General features: G+C 43.5%; 2 protein-coding genes across 3 annotated transcripts in view; one reads left to right on the top strand and one right to left on the bottom strand.

Moving 5' to 3' along the window:
* Positions 1 to 235: 235 nt before the first annotated feature.
* HSP90B1 (heat shock protein 90 beta family member 1) lies at positions 236 to 13619 on the bottom strand. The gene is made up of 18 exons (XM_040407908.1): positions 13259 to 13619; positions 11507 to 11609; positions 11162 to 11303; positions 10915 to 11031; positions 9777 to 10108; positions 6845 to 6956; positions 6640 to 6759; positions 6381 to 6497; positions 6144 to 6281; positions 5976 to 6053; positions 5792 to 5857; positions 4857 to 5126; positions 4524 to 4769; positions 3787 to 3923; positions 3487 to 3565; positions 3171 to 3326; positions 2613 to 2747; positions 236 to 816 (listed from the first exon to the last, which is right to left on the bottom strand). Exons 1-18 carry the CDS (start codon positions 13305 to 13307, stop codon positions 787 to 789), a joined length of 2427 nt encoding a protein of 808 aa, XP_040263842.1. The 5' UTR covers positions 13308 to 13619; the 3' UTR covers positions 236 to 786.
* Positions 13620 to 13676: 57 nt separating this feature from the next.
* The window catches only part of LOC120979245 (putative tetratricopeptide repeat protein 41), a 99886-nt gene continuing 96377 nt past the window's right edge, over positions 13677 to 17185 (top strand). Inside the window, exons 1-2 of one of the 2 annotated variants that reach the window (XM_040407896.1) lie at positions 13677 to 13837; positions 16402 to 16403. The gene's annotated coding sequence lies outside the window, so the exon portion shown is untranslated. The remainder of the gene's footprint in view (positions 13838 to 16401; positions 16404 to 17185) is intronic. The other variant, XM_040407887.1, reaches the window with a different exon arrangement.

Raw genomic sequence — 17185 nt, 5'->3', positions numbered from 1 at the left:
TGGTTTTCCAGTTTATATCTGGAAGATTGAAATCTCCCATAATGATAACTTCTCCTTTCATTGTCATTTTTTTTTTTTGTGAGCTTTGTTTGTATATATAATGGTGTGCAGCCATTTTGTTTTTTGTAATTATGTTTGCTTCATGGATATGCACCTGTGATTCTGAAGGTTCTAGTCTAAATTTTCTTGCAATAGAGAGGAGTTGTCAGTTCTTTTAACAAGAATAGAAGCCATGTGAGCCAAAGTCACTGACCACTTTATTTTTCGAAAGGCAAATTGTGGAAATTGACAGACATTGTGACAACAGGTAACAGGGAAAAAAAAAAATAATAAGTTACAAGATGCTGCAACTTGGCTGGAAAATGAATAGAGCTCTTTTTCCCAATAAGACATTACCCATTTACAAAACAAAACCCACAAGATTGTGATGCGGTAAGTTTCACATTTGTGCCAGAGTCCAGTCCTTTTGTACTTCAATCAGCATGTTGATGGGAGAGCAGTCACAGTTAAATATCCAGTCCATCTCTGGTAAGTGCAGGTTGAACAAGGTACCCCCTCCAACATCCAAATTAAGTTATAACGTGCAGTGCTTTGAATCAAGTTGGTTAGATGGAATTGCCAGAATCTTGTGGTCAGGTGAAGGATTTTACAACGTACACTCATAAATAGTACAAATTTACATTTGTGAGGAATGTTAAAAAAAAAAAAAAACAAAAAAAAACTAAAAAACCCACCCAACACTGTCAAAAAACCCAACCCCCCCACTAAACAGATTCAAGATGGTATTTAGAATTCATCTTTTATATGTGTGGATTCCTGAAATAAATAAAAAGATAGAGGTTATATACTGACATTTATAAATTAGAAAAAGTGATACTCTAATACCAAAGTAGTAACCACACACAAGGAAGACATTCTGCAAGTCTAGAAAATATGCCTTAGGCCAAGTTCTCAGGCATCAGAGAAAAGCCACTGTAGAAGTATTAAGCCTGCTGCAAAATCTGGAATCACAATTGGCTGTTGGTTTCACTCTTTGCATTGCAAAGGGTGAAATCCTGGCATAAAAAAATTTATAAATCTGAACACTAACTATGCAGAAAGTCCAACAGAAAACACACACAGGGGCCAATTAACTGATGTACGCCACAATGTGGCATAAGTCAATAGCAGATGTTGCTGCAAGCCAGTGTAGATTTAAGTTTATAACACTGCCTGTGCCTCTACTTTGGCAGTTCAGCAGTGCAGAGACAAGACTGGTGTGCAAATTAGTAAATGAGCCCCAAAGGCTCCACAGCTAAGGGCCATAGCAGCCTGAAACAGTTAAAGGGGTGTTCTAGCTAGAATACATGATCAATGTCAGAGCGGTGCAGGGCCCAGAGGTGGAGGCAGCACCTATATAGAGAACAGGGCCCCTTGAAGTGAAAGAGTACAGTCCTATTCATCACTATGGGAGTCTCATAGTGGTAAATGGGGAGCTTGTGATGCATGCACGACCACCTCCTTAGTCACCACTGTAGGACTGCTGGAAATCTGAGCTTGCTTTGCCATTTTCAGAACCCCCTATAGCAGTGAACAGAGGGTGGCTGCATATGCATGGCTGATATCTGTTCACTTTGGGGGTCCCAGATGTGGAACTCACATGACATTGATGGCATATAGTAATGATATTCCATCAACTAAACAGTGGATCCTCTGGGTTTGTTCAATTATATGATAGACCCTTAGGGCTTTATTTATCTAGTGTACATTTTCTTAGTTCTGCGCAGTACATCTGTGGACTTGCTGCCCATAGGAGCATTCCTGGTTCTCTTTACAGATAGTTAGCAGAATTATTTCCTCTTGTGAAATACCCGTTACACTGCTTAAAAGGAAATCTGTCAACGTGCACCTTCTTATCAAACTGCATGGAAACAAAGCTGTAATTCACCTGATTAAAAAATGCCAGTTTTCTTCTGTTGATCTGAGGCTCCATTTCTGAGTTACACTTTCTTAATATACAAATTAGGCCTTTGATGCAATGAGGGCATCACCATTGCTCTTGTTGCACCCAAGCTCCACTCCTTTCTGTGGCCAGACTCAGTCACTGCTTTGCTGCGACCTCACCCTGTCCATCAAGGTAATGAGGCAGGGATGAACTACAGAAAGGAGAGGAGCTTGGGTGCAACAAGAGGACTGATGCCCTCATTGCATCAAAGGCCTAAATTGCAGAACGTGTAACACAGGAATGGAACCGCAGATAAACCAAAAAAAAAAAAAAAAAAACTGTTTTAAATCAGGTGAACCACAGCTGTGTGCCTACGCAAACAATTTGATGGGGAGGTCGCTAGTGGCAGATTTAAAAAGGAAGCTCACAATTAAAGATTATCCCTTGTATGCAATCACATGGACTGCATAAGCATTTGTTTCTGTATCTGATCAAAGCCAGTGAATCTACTCTCTCCCAGCACAATTGCTGCCTGGTAGAGGGTAGAGAATCGCGGTCAGCGCTCAGTCAGTGTAACACTCTGGGGACTACATAGGCGTGTGGGAAATGTATCACACACTGTCAGTGCATTAGAATGTGTTGGTTTCTGTTGCTGAGAAGAGTCTGAAAGACAGCAAAAGAAACTCACCTGTTCGTCTGTCTGATCCTCTGCTTCTGGCTTTTCAGCATCTTCATCCTCTGCATTGACTTCTTCAGCATCATCTGACTCTTCCTGTTCCGTTTCATCTGCTGCTGCTGCTTCCTCCTCTGGCTCATCTTCCACCTAGTGAAAAGCAGCCACATTAACATCCAATAAACTATAACGACTTGCAGTGACATGACTACACATATCAAAGCACAACTAGACATCCTCCTGCAGGCATTATGCATTACTAGCCTGTCATTTTCTGACAAGAGTAACAAAATTAAAGGGGTATTCTCCTGTTATTTCGCATTATCCTCTATCCATGGGAATGCGTTAGGACACCCACTGAACTAATACCTACCGTGTGGATAAGGGATAACTTTAAATAGCCCTAGATTTATTTATTTCCTCAATGCCGGATCAAAAATAAAATATTTTACATAATTGCCAGCATTGGAATTACAAAAGTACATTTATTTTTAAAATGAGATGAAATACACCAGATATATGAATTTCTATACAAAACACCTTCATTCAAATTCCAAGGTGTTGTGCCATTACCTTGGCATCAAGGTCAATATTTAAGCTTAGCCGCAACATTCTTTCTATCCTTTCTCCATATGCTTTGGTGTCTGGCAACTGGTATCCAGATCGTAACGTGGCAGTCTCAAGTAGTACAACTGCGAGGTCAGACACAGTTTGGTCATCTTCATTCTCCTGTAAGAAACAGTAAAAAGATTCTGTATTTTTTTTTTTTTTTTTTCCCATGCAAGTAAAGTGCACTTTTATCTTAGTTACAGACAATGAATACAAGTCAGTCGTTTGACATTCAGGCAACAAGTCCAGGACAAACTGCCAATTCCAGCAAATTGCTCACCTTTACTCTTCTCAACATATCTTTAATAAGGGGATGTCTTGGGTTAATTTCAAGAGTCTTCTTCTGGCTTGAATAGTAACTGAAATAAAAGGACATAAAAAGGTAAATCATCCTGACCATTCCGAATGACTGGTTTGAATTTTCTGGAAGGTAAATTGGTTTAAGAGTGCAGATACACAATGACCATCTAAGTTACTTTAAAACAAAAGTTTCAAAGTGTCCTTCTTGGGGCATTAAGTTGTTTAGTCATTATCTTCCACTAGTGAAATATGCCTTTCTCCAAAATCACCATGCACTCACCTGGTGGAAATGTCTTTTCCAGTCTGGTAAGCCTGAGCTTTCATAATCCTTTCCATATTGCCAGACCAGCCATATTGGCTTGCCACAAGGGCACAGGGTGATTGGGTCAAACGTTGAGACAAAACAGCCTTTTCAATCTTGAGAAAGAATTAAAAAAAAGTTAGCTTCTTTTCACAAAGTCAAATATATTCACAAGTATAATGTCAATAATAATTTATGTGTACAAGTGACATAGAAACATAGAATGTGTCGGCAGATAAGAACCGTTTGGCTCATCTAGTCTGCCCAATATACTGAGTACTATGAATAGCCCCTGGCCCTATCTTTGAAGGATAGCCATATGCCTATCCCATGCACGCTTAAACCCCTTCACTGTATTTGCAGCTACCACTTCTGCAGGAAGGCTATTCCATGCATCCACTACTCTCTCAGTAAAGTAATACTTCCTTATATTACTTTTAAACCTTTGCCCCTCTAATTTAAAACTGTGTCCTCTTGTGGCAGTTTTTCTTCTTTTAAATATTCTCTCCTCTTTTACCGAGTTGATTCCCTTTATGTATTTAAAAGTTTCTATCATATCCCCTCTGTCTCGTCTTTCTTCCAAGCTATACATGTTAAGGTCCTTTAACCTTTCCTGGTAAGTTTTATCCTGCAATCCATGTACTAGTTTAGTAGCTCTTCTCTGAACTCTCTCTAGAGTATCTATATCCTTCTGGTGACCAAGATGTTAAATCTACCTGGTCTTTAAGAGATTTTTCCTTCATCCATGTTAGGAGAGGCTCATATTCCTTCTCTAAAGCTTCACGTGCTTCTTTTGCCTTCTCACTTTCATCAAACTTCAGCCCTTCCTTAGCAACATTTTGGAACCTCTTGCCATCAAACTCTGGTAATGCCTGTATGCAGTACTCATCCACAGGCTCAATCAGGAAGATTACTTCATAGCCCTTCTTCAGAAGGCGCTCAACAAAAGGTGAAGAATCCACCTAGAGGGCAAAAAGGAGTTCTTAGATACTTCAAAATCTTTCCAGTTACCATATGGAAGGAGACACAGGATAGCAAGGACAACTCACCTCATTCCTGCTGGCACCAGCCATGAAATAGATTTTATCTTGTTTCTCCTTCATTCTTTCCACATATTGCTCCAAGCTAGTCAACTCTGTCTTATGGTTAGAAGACTGGAATCGAAGAAGCTTGGCCAATCGGGTTCTGTTAGAATGGTCTTCAATCACACCAAGTTTAACATTGGTACCAAACTCTTTCCAGAATTTATCATTGTATTTGTCATCTGCGATTTTCTTTATCATGTCGAGTGTCTTACGCACCAATTTCTTTCTAATGACCTAAAAAAATAAAGATTAATGGAATATTTTTCCTAATTTAATATGGCTACTTTAACCAGTTTAAATCACCCCCCTTTCCGTATAATTAAAAAATAAACACCCAAATAATAAACATCACTGGTATCACCACGACTGAAAAACACCCATGCTAATAAAATAAAAATCCAATATGGCGAATGGCGTAACAGAAAAGGGTCAAAATGGATCATTTGCCATTTTTTTGATTGCTTCTCTTCCCCCCAATTTTTTTTAAATAAAATATCAAAAAAGTCATGCACACTCCAAAATGGTATCAATAAAAAAACTACAGATTGTCCCGCAAAAAATGAGCCCCTAAACAACTCAGTAGATATAAGTATAAAAAAAAGTTATGGGGGTGAGAATATGGTGATAAATTTTGATGTTAAAAAAATAATATTTACACTATTTAGGCATAAAAAAAAAAAAAAATCTAAACATATGGGGCGATGTAATTGTACTGACCCAGAGAATGAAGGGCATGGGTCAATTTTGCTGCAAACAGTGGAGGAATTGCGTTTTTTCCCCAATACCACCTAATTTGGAATAGCTTTACCGCTTCCCACTACATTGTATGCCAGAATTAATGGTGGCATTAGAAATTACAACTTGTCCCGCCAAAAAAATAAAACCAACTAAATGCTTACTTTTAGTAATTTATGCTGCTGTAGCGTTTCTCTGGATACATTAAGAGGCAAGTCATCAGAATCAACCTGTAGATATATAAAAAAAAAAAATGCAGATATAGGAGAGGGATGAGAAAAAGGTGGGAAAGAAAAGTGGATGAATCATGAACAAACAAAAAGAAAAAAAAAAAAAAAACAGACTTACCACTCCCTTGACAAAGTTCAAATATTTGGGCATCATGTCATGGAAGTCATCAGTTATAAAGACTCTTCTGACAAAAAGCTGGAATGAGAATATGCAAGTTGGAGATAAACAAGTAACATCTTTGTAGGCCCCTATACTAAATGCACTTGATAAAGATCAATATTATACCTTAATAAAGTCACTCCTCTTTGAGCCATATTCATCAAACAGTCCTCGTGGAGCGGCGGTAGGGATGAACAAGATGGACTTGAAAGTGACCTCTCCTTCTGCAGTGAAGTGGATGTAAGCCATGGGATCCTCACTTTCCTGGAGGATAAAATGCAGGTTTCCAACATCAGGATATCGCATTAGAAAAAACCATTAGGCTCAATTCTGGGGACATAAGGACTTGGAAACTCCACTCACCTTGGAGAATGATTTGTAGAATGCTTTGTATTCATCCTCTTCAACTTCCTTTGATGGCCTTTGCCAGATTGGCTTGATGTCATTCATAAGCTCCCAGTCCCAAATGGTCTTCTCAACCTGTTTTTGGAAATATGATACAACTGTTATATCTGGTATTTCTATAGGAAAACATGTTTCAGCAGCACCTTCTGCTCTGGCAACTTAATGGAATGGGGGGGGGGGGGGGGGGGGGGGAAGGGTGCAAGTAGTTAGAACTCACCTTTTTAGTCTTAGGCTTCTTTTCCTCATCTTCTTCCTCAACAGCAGCTTCTTCATCTGTCTCCTCTTCCTTTTCCTCCTTAGCTTCATCCTCATCAATTGGCTCTTCTACAGTCTCAGTCTAGACCATATCAGAAATAGTCAGAAGTGTTAATGACTTATGCACTGTTATCACATTATTCAAGATGAACTGAGCATTTACTTACCTTACTGCTCCAGACATAAATAGGGAAGTTCATGAACTGAGAATATTTCCTCACAAGTGCCTTAATGGTTTCCAGCTCAAGATAATCAGTTGCTTCTTCTTTCAAGACCAAGCTGTTAAAAAAAATAATGTACTTAATATCTGTGAACAGGATTATTTCTCCATACCCATTTCAAGTTTACTGTACAATAGAGTTGTTGCGATACCAAATTTTTGATTCGGTTTCGATACCATAAAAAAGTATTGCGATACTCGATACCACGCGAAAAAAACAAACAAAAAAAGCCACGTGCATTCCTCATTTTTAAAAATGGCGAATCGCGCAGTTTTTATTTTATTTTTTCTGTTCCGGCATTCACCACCTAGATTTTTTTTTTATATTTTAATAGTTTGGACTTTTCTGACGTGGCGATGTAATATGTTTATTTATATATTTTATATGTGAAATTGGGAAAAGGGGGGTGATTTATACTTCATATTTTAGTGTTTTTTTTTTTTTTCACTTTTTATTTAATAACTATTTCCCCCCTTAGGGGCTAGAACCTGGGATCTTTCATCCCTTTTCCTATTCACCCTGATAGATCTCTATCAGGGTGAATAGGACTCCACACTGTCCCTGCTGCTCTGTGCTTTGTGCACACAGCATCAAGGATGTTACCATGGCAACCAGGGCTTCTGTAGCCTCCTGGCTGCCATGGTAACCGATCGGAGCCCCAGGCTTACACAGCTGGGGCTCCGATCAGAAGCTGCCACTGCCACCAATGAGGGGGAGTGGAGAGGTCCCTGTGGCCACTGCCACCAATGATTTTAATACCGGAGGGTTGAGAGGGGCCGGCGCACTGTGCCACCAATGATTTTAATGGGATGTGGGGATTGAGGGGGGGGGGGGGGGGGGGGGCACACTGCACCACCAATGATTTTACCCCTTTATACAGGAGGCGGGTACTAGCAGATCAGCGGCAGTTAACTGCCGCTGATCGCAGCTCCCTGTCAGGGGCAGGGTGCCGGCAATGCGATTCTGCTGCCGGCACCCGCCTCCTGTATGTGTTAAAGACTGACTACTGTATATGAGTCCAGACTTTCACTATTAGGCCACACAGAGCGGCGCCCAGCGATGTCTCAGCACTCACCATTTAGTCCTGGGCGCCGCTCCGTTCGCCCGCAGTGCCCCATTACTGTCTCCTCTCCTGCTCCACATGCTGCTGATTACTATCGGAGCGATGGGAGGAGACATCAGCTTCACTAGTGGGCGTTCCTTCTCCCTGGCTGTAGCGCTGTCCAATCGCAGCGCAGGGAAAAGGAACGCCCACTAGTGAAGCTGATGTCTCCTCCCATCGCTCCGATAGTAATCCTATCATTGGTGGCGCAGTGCGCCCGCCCCTCCTCCGCCCCTCTCTTCTCATTGCCGCCCCTCCTCCGCCCCTCTCTTCTCATTGGTGGCAGCGGCAGCAGCACAGGGGGAGGGAGGACTGCTTCCTTCTCCCCGTGCTGCTGAGAGAGAACATGAGCGCGCCGATAGCAGCGCGCTCATGTTCAGAGATACTAGACTGCGCAGAAGCGCAGCCCAGTATCGAAAAAACGGAAATCCCGGTATCGTATCGATACCGGGACAAAAGTATCGATTGGGTATCGAAATTTCGATACCCGCAACAACCCTACTGTACAAGTGTGCGGAGCTCTTCAATAGCCAGAACTAATTACATCTTCACGTTAAATTGATGCCATGGATCACCAAAAACCAAGGAACCGATGGCCCTCAAAATTTTTTAACATGTCAGATATACATCAAAAGTTTTAAACAGGGGAGGTCAGAGCGCTGATGCCTAGAAGGAGAAGTGCTTGCCTACTGCACGCTCTCCTCACTGTCTCTCTTGCAGTCTCAATAGAGTCTGTGGGCCAGTCTAAATTTCACCTTTTGCATTGAGGGAGCTGATACAAGCACCTCTATCCTCATTCTAGCGATAAATGGGGTCCCAGTGCTCACTCACACCAATCAAAATGTGATATGTCTAACATATCAAGAGTCATGAAAATTCATTGACCCTTTAAGCTCTGCAGGTGGACTTGTTATTTTTAAAGGGTTTCTGTCACCCTGCAAAACTCATTTTTTTTTTTTTTGGGCTAGTTAGATTGCTCATAGTGCGATATAGCAGAATATAATGGTATTACTTACTTTCATGCGGCCGATTCTTTATAAAACGAACTTTTATAATATGTTAATGAGGGCTCTACCAGCAAGTAGGGAGTCTACTTGCTGGTAGCTGCTGCAGAAAACCGCCCCCTCGGCGTGTTGATTGACAGGGCAAGCCGTGATCTCCTCCTCCGGCCGGCCCTGTCAGTAATTCAAAAATCGCGCGCCTCGCGTCATTCGGCGCAGGCGCTCTGAGATGAGGAGGCTCGTATCCTCAGCACTCCCTGAGTGCGCCTGCGCCGATGACGTCTTCTCTTTCGGTGATGTCATCGGCGCAGCGCACTGAGGGAGTGCTGAGGATACGAGCCTCCTCATCTCAGAGCGCCTGCGCCGAATGACGCGAGGCGCGCGATTTTTGAATTACTGACAGGGCCGGCCGGAGGAGGAGATCACGGCTGGCCCTGTCAATCAACACAGCGAGGGGGCGGATTTCTGCAGCAGCTACCAGCAAGTAGACGCCCTACTTGCTGGTAGAGCCCTCATTAACATATTATAAAAGTTCGGCCGCATGAAAGTAAGTAATACCATTATATTCTGCTATATCGCACTATGAGCAATCTAACTAGCCCAAAAAAAAAAAAATGTTTTGCAGGGTGACAGAAACCCTTTAAACTATCAGTTTGATGCGCCAACTGGTTCCGTTATGTGGCTCTCAAAAGGCAACTAAAGACCACTAGGGCTCGTCAGCGACATTCACGCAGAAATCTTTCATCTAATTGATACATAAAGAAGCCCAACTTACGTTATTGTTGTGCCTCTGCCCAATGTGTCACCACGAGGATCACTGGTCACAAAGAACTCATTGGAATCAGACTCCCATATGTGTTGTGTATCATTGTTGTGTTTTGATGTAACAATTACACGATCTGCCACTAGGAAAGCAGAATAGAAGCCAACGCCAAACTGGCCAATGAGCTCAGATGTAGACTGGCCATCATCCTGGGTCTCTGTGAGCTTATTCAAAAATTCACTAGTGCCAGACTTGGCAATGGTTCCCAGGTTCTTCACAAGTTCGTCCTTTGTCATGCCAATGCCAGTATCGGTAATATGCAGCATATTCTTTTCTTTATCACACTAAGGGAAAGGAACATACACATGGGTTTGCAGACATCTACTACAATTTCATCTGTGAACAGATTAACACATTTGTAAATATGTTAGTGGTCCTAAAGGGGTGGTCCATGTTCCTCAACATATGCTGGGAATCCTCCAAACTGACCAGAAGATTGTGTCAGTTTTGGTTACAATGAAGCTTAAACTGTTTGTCCAGGGTTATGATACTGATGGCCTATCCTCAGGATAGGGCCATCAATATTAGATCATTGGGGGTATACCGGGTCCACAAGAGAAGTCACCGCTTAAGCCAGTGGTTGGCTGCAGTGGAGCAGGTGACCAAGCTGGGCCAAAAGTAAACAACCCATGGACCGGAAGATGGACACGAGAGAGACAGTGCGCACAGGCCACAGCAGCAAGGAGCAGGCAAGTACAAATCTTTCAATAGTGGAAGCAGGCTGCACGCATCACTGAAGTTAATTATTCTTGGACAACCCCTTTAAGCTGACCTGCTGCACCATTACAGAGAAATCTGTCAATTTATATTGAACTATATAAGAGCACTGAGCATGGACCCAAGCCACGCAGTACACCTTTGCTCCTCTGATCTGAAGAGCTAGACATTCTTCCCTCCAGTTACTTGAGTAATTTTGCCTGGCCATGTAATCCTGAATATACAGTCTGCTATTGGCGCATGCACAGTAGTCATCTGTGCAGCAGGGCAAGCAGAATCCAATGTCTTGCACATGCACTAAGGGTGGACTTTATAATACACATAGGTCTTACGATTCCATACTTGGTAAGCCTCCAACAAAACCGTAACCTACCTTGATTTTAATGGTCAACTCTTCATTAGCAGCAAGGGCAGTCTCATCAGTCAAAGACATCAACCGGATTTTGTCAAGGGCATCTGAAGCATTGGAGATCAACTCCCGAAGGAAAATCTTGGAGGGTAAAAAAAAAAAAAAAAAAAAGCTTATAATAGTTGCCATTTATAAAGGCTAAAGTCATAGATAGAAGCTGGATATAATAAATAAAAAAATATATATATAAAAAAAAAAAAAAAAAAGTTACCTCTTTGTTCTTGTATAGAGAGTTAATAATAAGTTTCATCATCCTGTTCACTTCAGCCTGAAATGCAAACTTTTCAGATTTCTCTCGGAGCTCTTTAATTTGGGCAGCATTAAGTCCATCTATTTGAATGGCCTCCTCTTCTCTGTAAAGGAAAGAAGGGATTTGTCAGCCATCCGGTAGATTTCCACAAAGCAATAAGGTGTGATGTGGGTGATCACAGGTTCTCCACCCGCTTGTCTAGTGTCCCGTGACTATATTCTACCATCTTCAGTTTGGGAGCTGAAGGGGATTTGCAATGCTAAACAGCATGTTAATACTGGTGCAGATAGGCTCATGATAACAGACCTGCTTACGACTTCATCATCTGTCCGTGAACCTTCTCTGCTTTTTCCCAGGTCATCCTCCACGGTTCCATCAAGGTCTACTTCATCTTCAGCTCTGACAGAAACTGTAAGACAGTCAGATTGAACAGCAGTTGAGTTATTTGTCCTTGAAAACGTTCATATGTAAAGTCATAACATCTAGCAGTCACATCACCATGTACCAGAACCTCAGCGCAAATCAGTCTACAGCGAGCGACCCATCTGGTTATCCTTGGGTACATCCTGCAAGCTGTGGTGGAACCACAAGTCTCAGCATGCCACAAAGGCAGAAGATTATCGGTGTAGTGGGACTTGTACTGCCACACAAGATGTGTATAGTCTCTAGAGATTTGATGAGGCAACTATTCATCACTATATTCCTCTATGAAGGTATAAATGCCAGTGCCTAGGAAGACAGAATACCTTCATGCACCAGCAAAGAGGATAAATGCCTTTAAGATGCCATGGCCAGTGTAATCCTGCAAGTTGTATGGCGGTACAGTATAGACCACTGCTAGCATATTACACACTCTTGTCCAGGTAGCTTCTTCCAGACTGCAAGTGACTCCTAAAGACTTCCAGTTCTTTGCCTATATTTATCACCTTTGCACAGGATAGGTGATAAAGTGTATGGTTATGGGGGGCTGAACAAATGCCCAATCACACACCGCCTGCCCCAAGTGTCCTGTGGTGCACACATGACCACCACACCATTCTCTGTCTACAGGACTTCTGGCAATTGCCCAGTACAACTGTCAGCCATCCGACAGTTCCATAGACAGTGAATGGAACAGAATATGACCACTGCTGTAGCCAAACCAGGTACTCAGGACCCCTGTTCCGTGTGGGAGGGGGTATGGGGGCATCCTAGCAGCCAGACCGCCAGCAATTGCACACCATATCCCGTAAAGGGCATCTGTCAGCAGATTTGTACCTATGAAGCTGGCTGACCTGTTACATGTGCACTTGGCAGCTGAAGACATCTGTGTTGGTCCCATGTCCATATGTGCCCGCATTACTGAGAAAAATTATGTTTTAATATATGTAAATGAGCCTCTAGGAGCAATAGCAACAACCCTATTGCTCCTAAAGGCTCATTTGCATATATTAAAACATCATTTTTCTCAGTAATGCGGGCACATATGGACATGGGACTAACACAGACGCTTTCAGCTGCCAAGGGCCCATGTAACAGGTCAGTGTCATAGGTACAAGTCTGCTGACAGATGCCTTTAACAACTTGAGTATAATAATGACCAGTACTCAACTATAACAGAGACCCATTCAAGCCTCAGTAGTGGGGGAGTGTTTTTAGTTTGTCAGATGGAGCTCCCCTTTAAGATCAACACAAGTTGATGAGGTGAGGTTATGGGAGTCAGATCACTGAAATAAGGCAAGAGAAAGTCACAGCCAAGTCTCATGCACATGGCATAGGCAATAGATAGATGCCCTTACACTACCCAAAGTCTATGTAATCATAATCACTACTGCCATAGAGAGGGAATGGTGCCCTATTCCACTTGTCACACCAGACAGCTCCATGACACAAACCCCCTCCTAGCAGGTCCTAATCTAGGGCAATACAGAGGACATGCCACAAGGCAGGTAAGTGGATGACTGGACTTCGTACACTCCTCTATACAGGTGAAGGAGCTGCAGCCCCACCAAGCGATGGAAGCTTCTAGAAAGAAGAGCATGAAGACTGCCCCAGCACTTCCTTCTGAGGCGCACTCACCACATGCCAGGAGGACGATGCACAGGCCGACAACCCACAACTTCTTCATGGCGCCAGCACCGGGGGAGTGTCCCGCACTGCTCCAACAGAACCGTTCCTCGTTGTACACCGAGAACTGCAGCTCCAGAACCTCCTCCAGTGCTTTAATATCTGCCCCTGACAGGCTCCGGGCGGACCCAAAGCGTCCTCCAATGGCAGCCGACCACGCACAACAGCCAGCAAATGAACGCCTTACTCGCAATGCGTGTCGCTGTCAGGACCGGCCAATGGGCTTCTTCCATGTACGGAGTCGAGCGCTAGGAGCGTGTCTCGCTCTGATTGGCTGACGTCCCCGGCGCTCTCCGCACAATGCGAACACGCGGATTTTTGTGACCGCTTTCAATTTGACGGAAGGAAATGAGTGGTTGGGAGAGTTCCGCGAGAAAAGTCGCAGGGAGCAATGCTTCCGGGGCACTAGTATTGTGGTTTACCATAGTTACAGGCGGTTGCTATAGGGACAGGTTGCCTGCCATAGTGGGACAGTGTAGTGCACTGGAGGCGGCTGAGACAGGAGGAAGACGTCAGTCACCTGAGGCGCCGGTAATTCTCCTGGTCTCTTGTCAGACGTTATACATATTATTAAAGCATGTTCACATGGAGTTTTCTGTGTGCTGAAAAAAAAAAAACCTGATATGGAATCTGCTTCAGGATTCCTTGCGGTTTTTACTCCGATGTGGGTTTTTGATCCTGCACGTTTTTCAATAGGAAGTTTGAGTGCAGAATATGCTCACAAAATTTTTGGCGCGGATTTGGTGACAAAAGCTTTGCTGAATCTGTGCTGAAAAGCCTTCTATTGTTTTCAATGAGAGACTGTGGCGCAGTTCATACAGTGAGGATTTTTCATGCGTGGTTCTCCAGACCACGGCAGGAACCGTAGCCGGTTCTGCTGTGGAATATGGGCAAAACCCATCTTATGAATGTGTCACTTCTTTTTTCCACCCCAAGGTTTTTAAGTGGGGGAAAAAACAGCGTTGTGTAATTAACAAGTGTTTCCTATTGAAATCAGTGGAGATTATTTGCAAATCTTTTTTGGGTGCTGAATCCACACTAAAATCCATGATGAAAAAACTCCATGTGTACATCCACACAGGACGAAAAATGCTGCAAATATGTGGCAGAATCCACACCAAAACGGATGTATTACATGCGTTTTTTACGGCAGAAATCCTCTCTATTGCACAGGGTGAAATCCCCGGTGGCGATCCGCAGATGATACTGACATGCTGCAGATTCAAATCCTTACCACAAGTCAATTTACACTGCACTTTTTTAAAGGGAACCTGTCACCGGGATTTTAGGTATAGAGCTGAGGACATGGGTTGCTAGATGGCCGCTAGCACATCCGCAATACCCAGTCCCCATAGCTCTGTGTGCTTTTATTGTGTAAAAAAAAAACTATTTGATACATATGCAAATTAACCTGAGATGAGTCCTGTCCCTGACTCATCTCAGGGACAGGACTCATCTCAGGTTAATTTGCATATGAAGTAAAAGAAAATCCAGCACCTCGTATCTTTGCTTGACGGTGTTTATTCCACAATCCAAAATGTAAGCGGTAACGGAACCTTCAAAATACAAGCCCCGCTTACATTTTGGATTGTGGAATAAACACCGTCAAGCAAAGATACGAGGTGCTGGATTTTCTTTTACTTCAAGTTTGTCAAATCGGGGTCTCATCCCTTCCGTGCACCTTTCAAACTGCAGATGCAGGTGAGCTGGACTTTTACCATTATGTGTTTAATTTGCATATGTATCAAATCGGTTTTTTTTTACACAATAAAAGCACACAGAGCTATGGGGACTGGGTATTGCGGATGTGCTAGTGGCCATCTAGCAACCCATGTCCTCAGCTCTATACACAAAATCCAGGTGACAGGTTCCCTTTAATGAGTGTGTGGATGAGATTCGTTAAAATCCCATCCACTTAGCTGGTACTGTCATGTGCTACGGATTTTCCGCACCAGCTTTTTAGTCTCGTGTGAACATACCCTAGGACAGTGGGGGCGAACCTGTGGCATTCAGAGCCCTCTCTGTGGGCACCAGCACCCTGAAAAAAGTCTATGATGTACCAATATGCCTTAGGCCTCTTTCACACGAGCGTGACGGATTAGGCTGCGTTCACACGGGCAAGATTTCCGCGCGGGTGCAATGCGGTAGGTGAACGTATTGCACCCGCACTGAATCCCGACCCATTCATTTCAATTGGGCTGTTCAGATGAGCCGTGATTTTCACGCATCACTTGTGCGTTGCGTGAAAATCGCAGCATGCTCTATATTCTGCATTTTTCACGCAACGTAGGCCCCATAGAAGTGAATGGGGTTGCGTGAAAATCGCAAGCAAGTGCGGATGCGGTGCGATTTTCACGCACGGTTGCTAGGAGACGATCGGGATGGAGACCCGATCATTATTATTTTCCCTTATAACATGGTTATAAGGGAAAATAATAGCATTCTGAATACAGAATGCATAGTAAACTAGCGCTGGAGGGGTTAAAAAATAATTTAACTCACCTTAGTCCACTTGATCGCGTAGCCCGGCATCTCCTTCTGGCTCCTTTGCTGAACAGGACCTGTGGTGACGTCACTCCAGTCATCACATGATCCATCACATGATCTTTTACCATGGTGATGGATAATGTGATGACCGGAGTGACGTCACCACAGGTCCTGTTCAGCAAAGGAGACAGAAGGAGATGCTGGGCTACACGATCAAGTGGACTAAGGTGAGTTAAATTATTATTATTATTTTTTTAACCCCTCCAGCGCTAGTTTACTATGCATTCTGTATTCAGAATGCTATTATTTTCCCTTATAACTATGTTATAAGGGGAAATAATACAATCTACAGAACACCTAACCCAAGCCCGAACTTCTGTAAAGAAGTTCGGGTTTGGGTACCAAACGTGCGATTTTTCTCACGCGAGTGCAAAACGCATTACAATGTTTTGCACTCGCGCGGAAAAATCGCGGGTGTTCCCGCAACGCACCCGCACATTTTCCCGCAACGCCCGTGTGAACCCAGCCGTAGGTCCGGATACGTTCAGGGTGCGTTCAGTGAAACTCGCACTATTTTGCAAGCAATTTTAGTTTGCGATTGCGTTCAGTTGTTCAGTTTAAATAATAGCATTCTGAATACAGAATGCATAGTAAAACAGCGCTGGAGGGGTTAAAAAATAAATAAATAATAATTTAACTCACCTTAGTCCACTTGATCGCGTAGCCCGGCATCTCCTTCTGTCTCCTTTGTTGAACAAGACCTGTGGTGAGCATTAATTACAGGAACAGGACCTTTGATGACGTCACTCCGGTCATCACATGATCTATCACCATGGTAAAAGATCATGTGACGTACCATGTGATAACCGGAGTGATGTCATCAAAGGTCCTGTAACTGTACTTAATGCTGCTGTACTTTTGGTGCAATAAAGAACATTGAACAAGGAAGCTTTTGGAGTGCCGTGACCTTCTTTATTTCTACTGTACTTAATGCTCACCACAGGTCCTATTCAACAAAGGAGACAGAAGGAGATGCCGGCTACGCGATCAAGTGGACTAAGGCCTCTTTCACACTTGCGTTGTCTGGATCCGTCGTGTATTCCATTTGCCGGAGGTGCCCGGCGGATCCGTAACACCGCAAGTGAACTGAAAGCATTTGAAGACTGATCCGTCTTCAAAATGCATTCAGTGTTACTATGGCAGCCAGGACGCTATTAAAGTCCTGGTTGCCATAGTAGTAGTGGGGAGAGGGGGAGCAGTATACTTACAGTCCGTGCGGCGCCCGGGGCGCTCCAGAATGACGTCAGAGCGCCCCATGCGCATGGATGACGTGATCCATGCGACACGTCATCCATGCACGTGGGGCGCCCTGACGTCACTCTGAAGAGCCCC

Source organism: Bufo bufo, chromosome 1, assembly GCF_905171765.1.
Source record: "Bufo bufo chromosome 1, aBufBuf1.1, whole genome shotgun sequence".
NCBI lineage: Eukaryota > Metazoa > Chordata > Amphibia > Anura > Bufonidae > Bufo > Bufo bufo.
The sequence above is the reverse complement of the archived record's forward strand: the minus strand, read 5'-3'. Positions and strand labels throughout refer to the sequence as shown.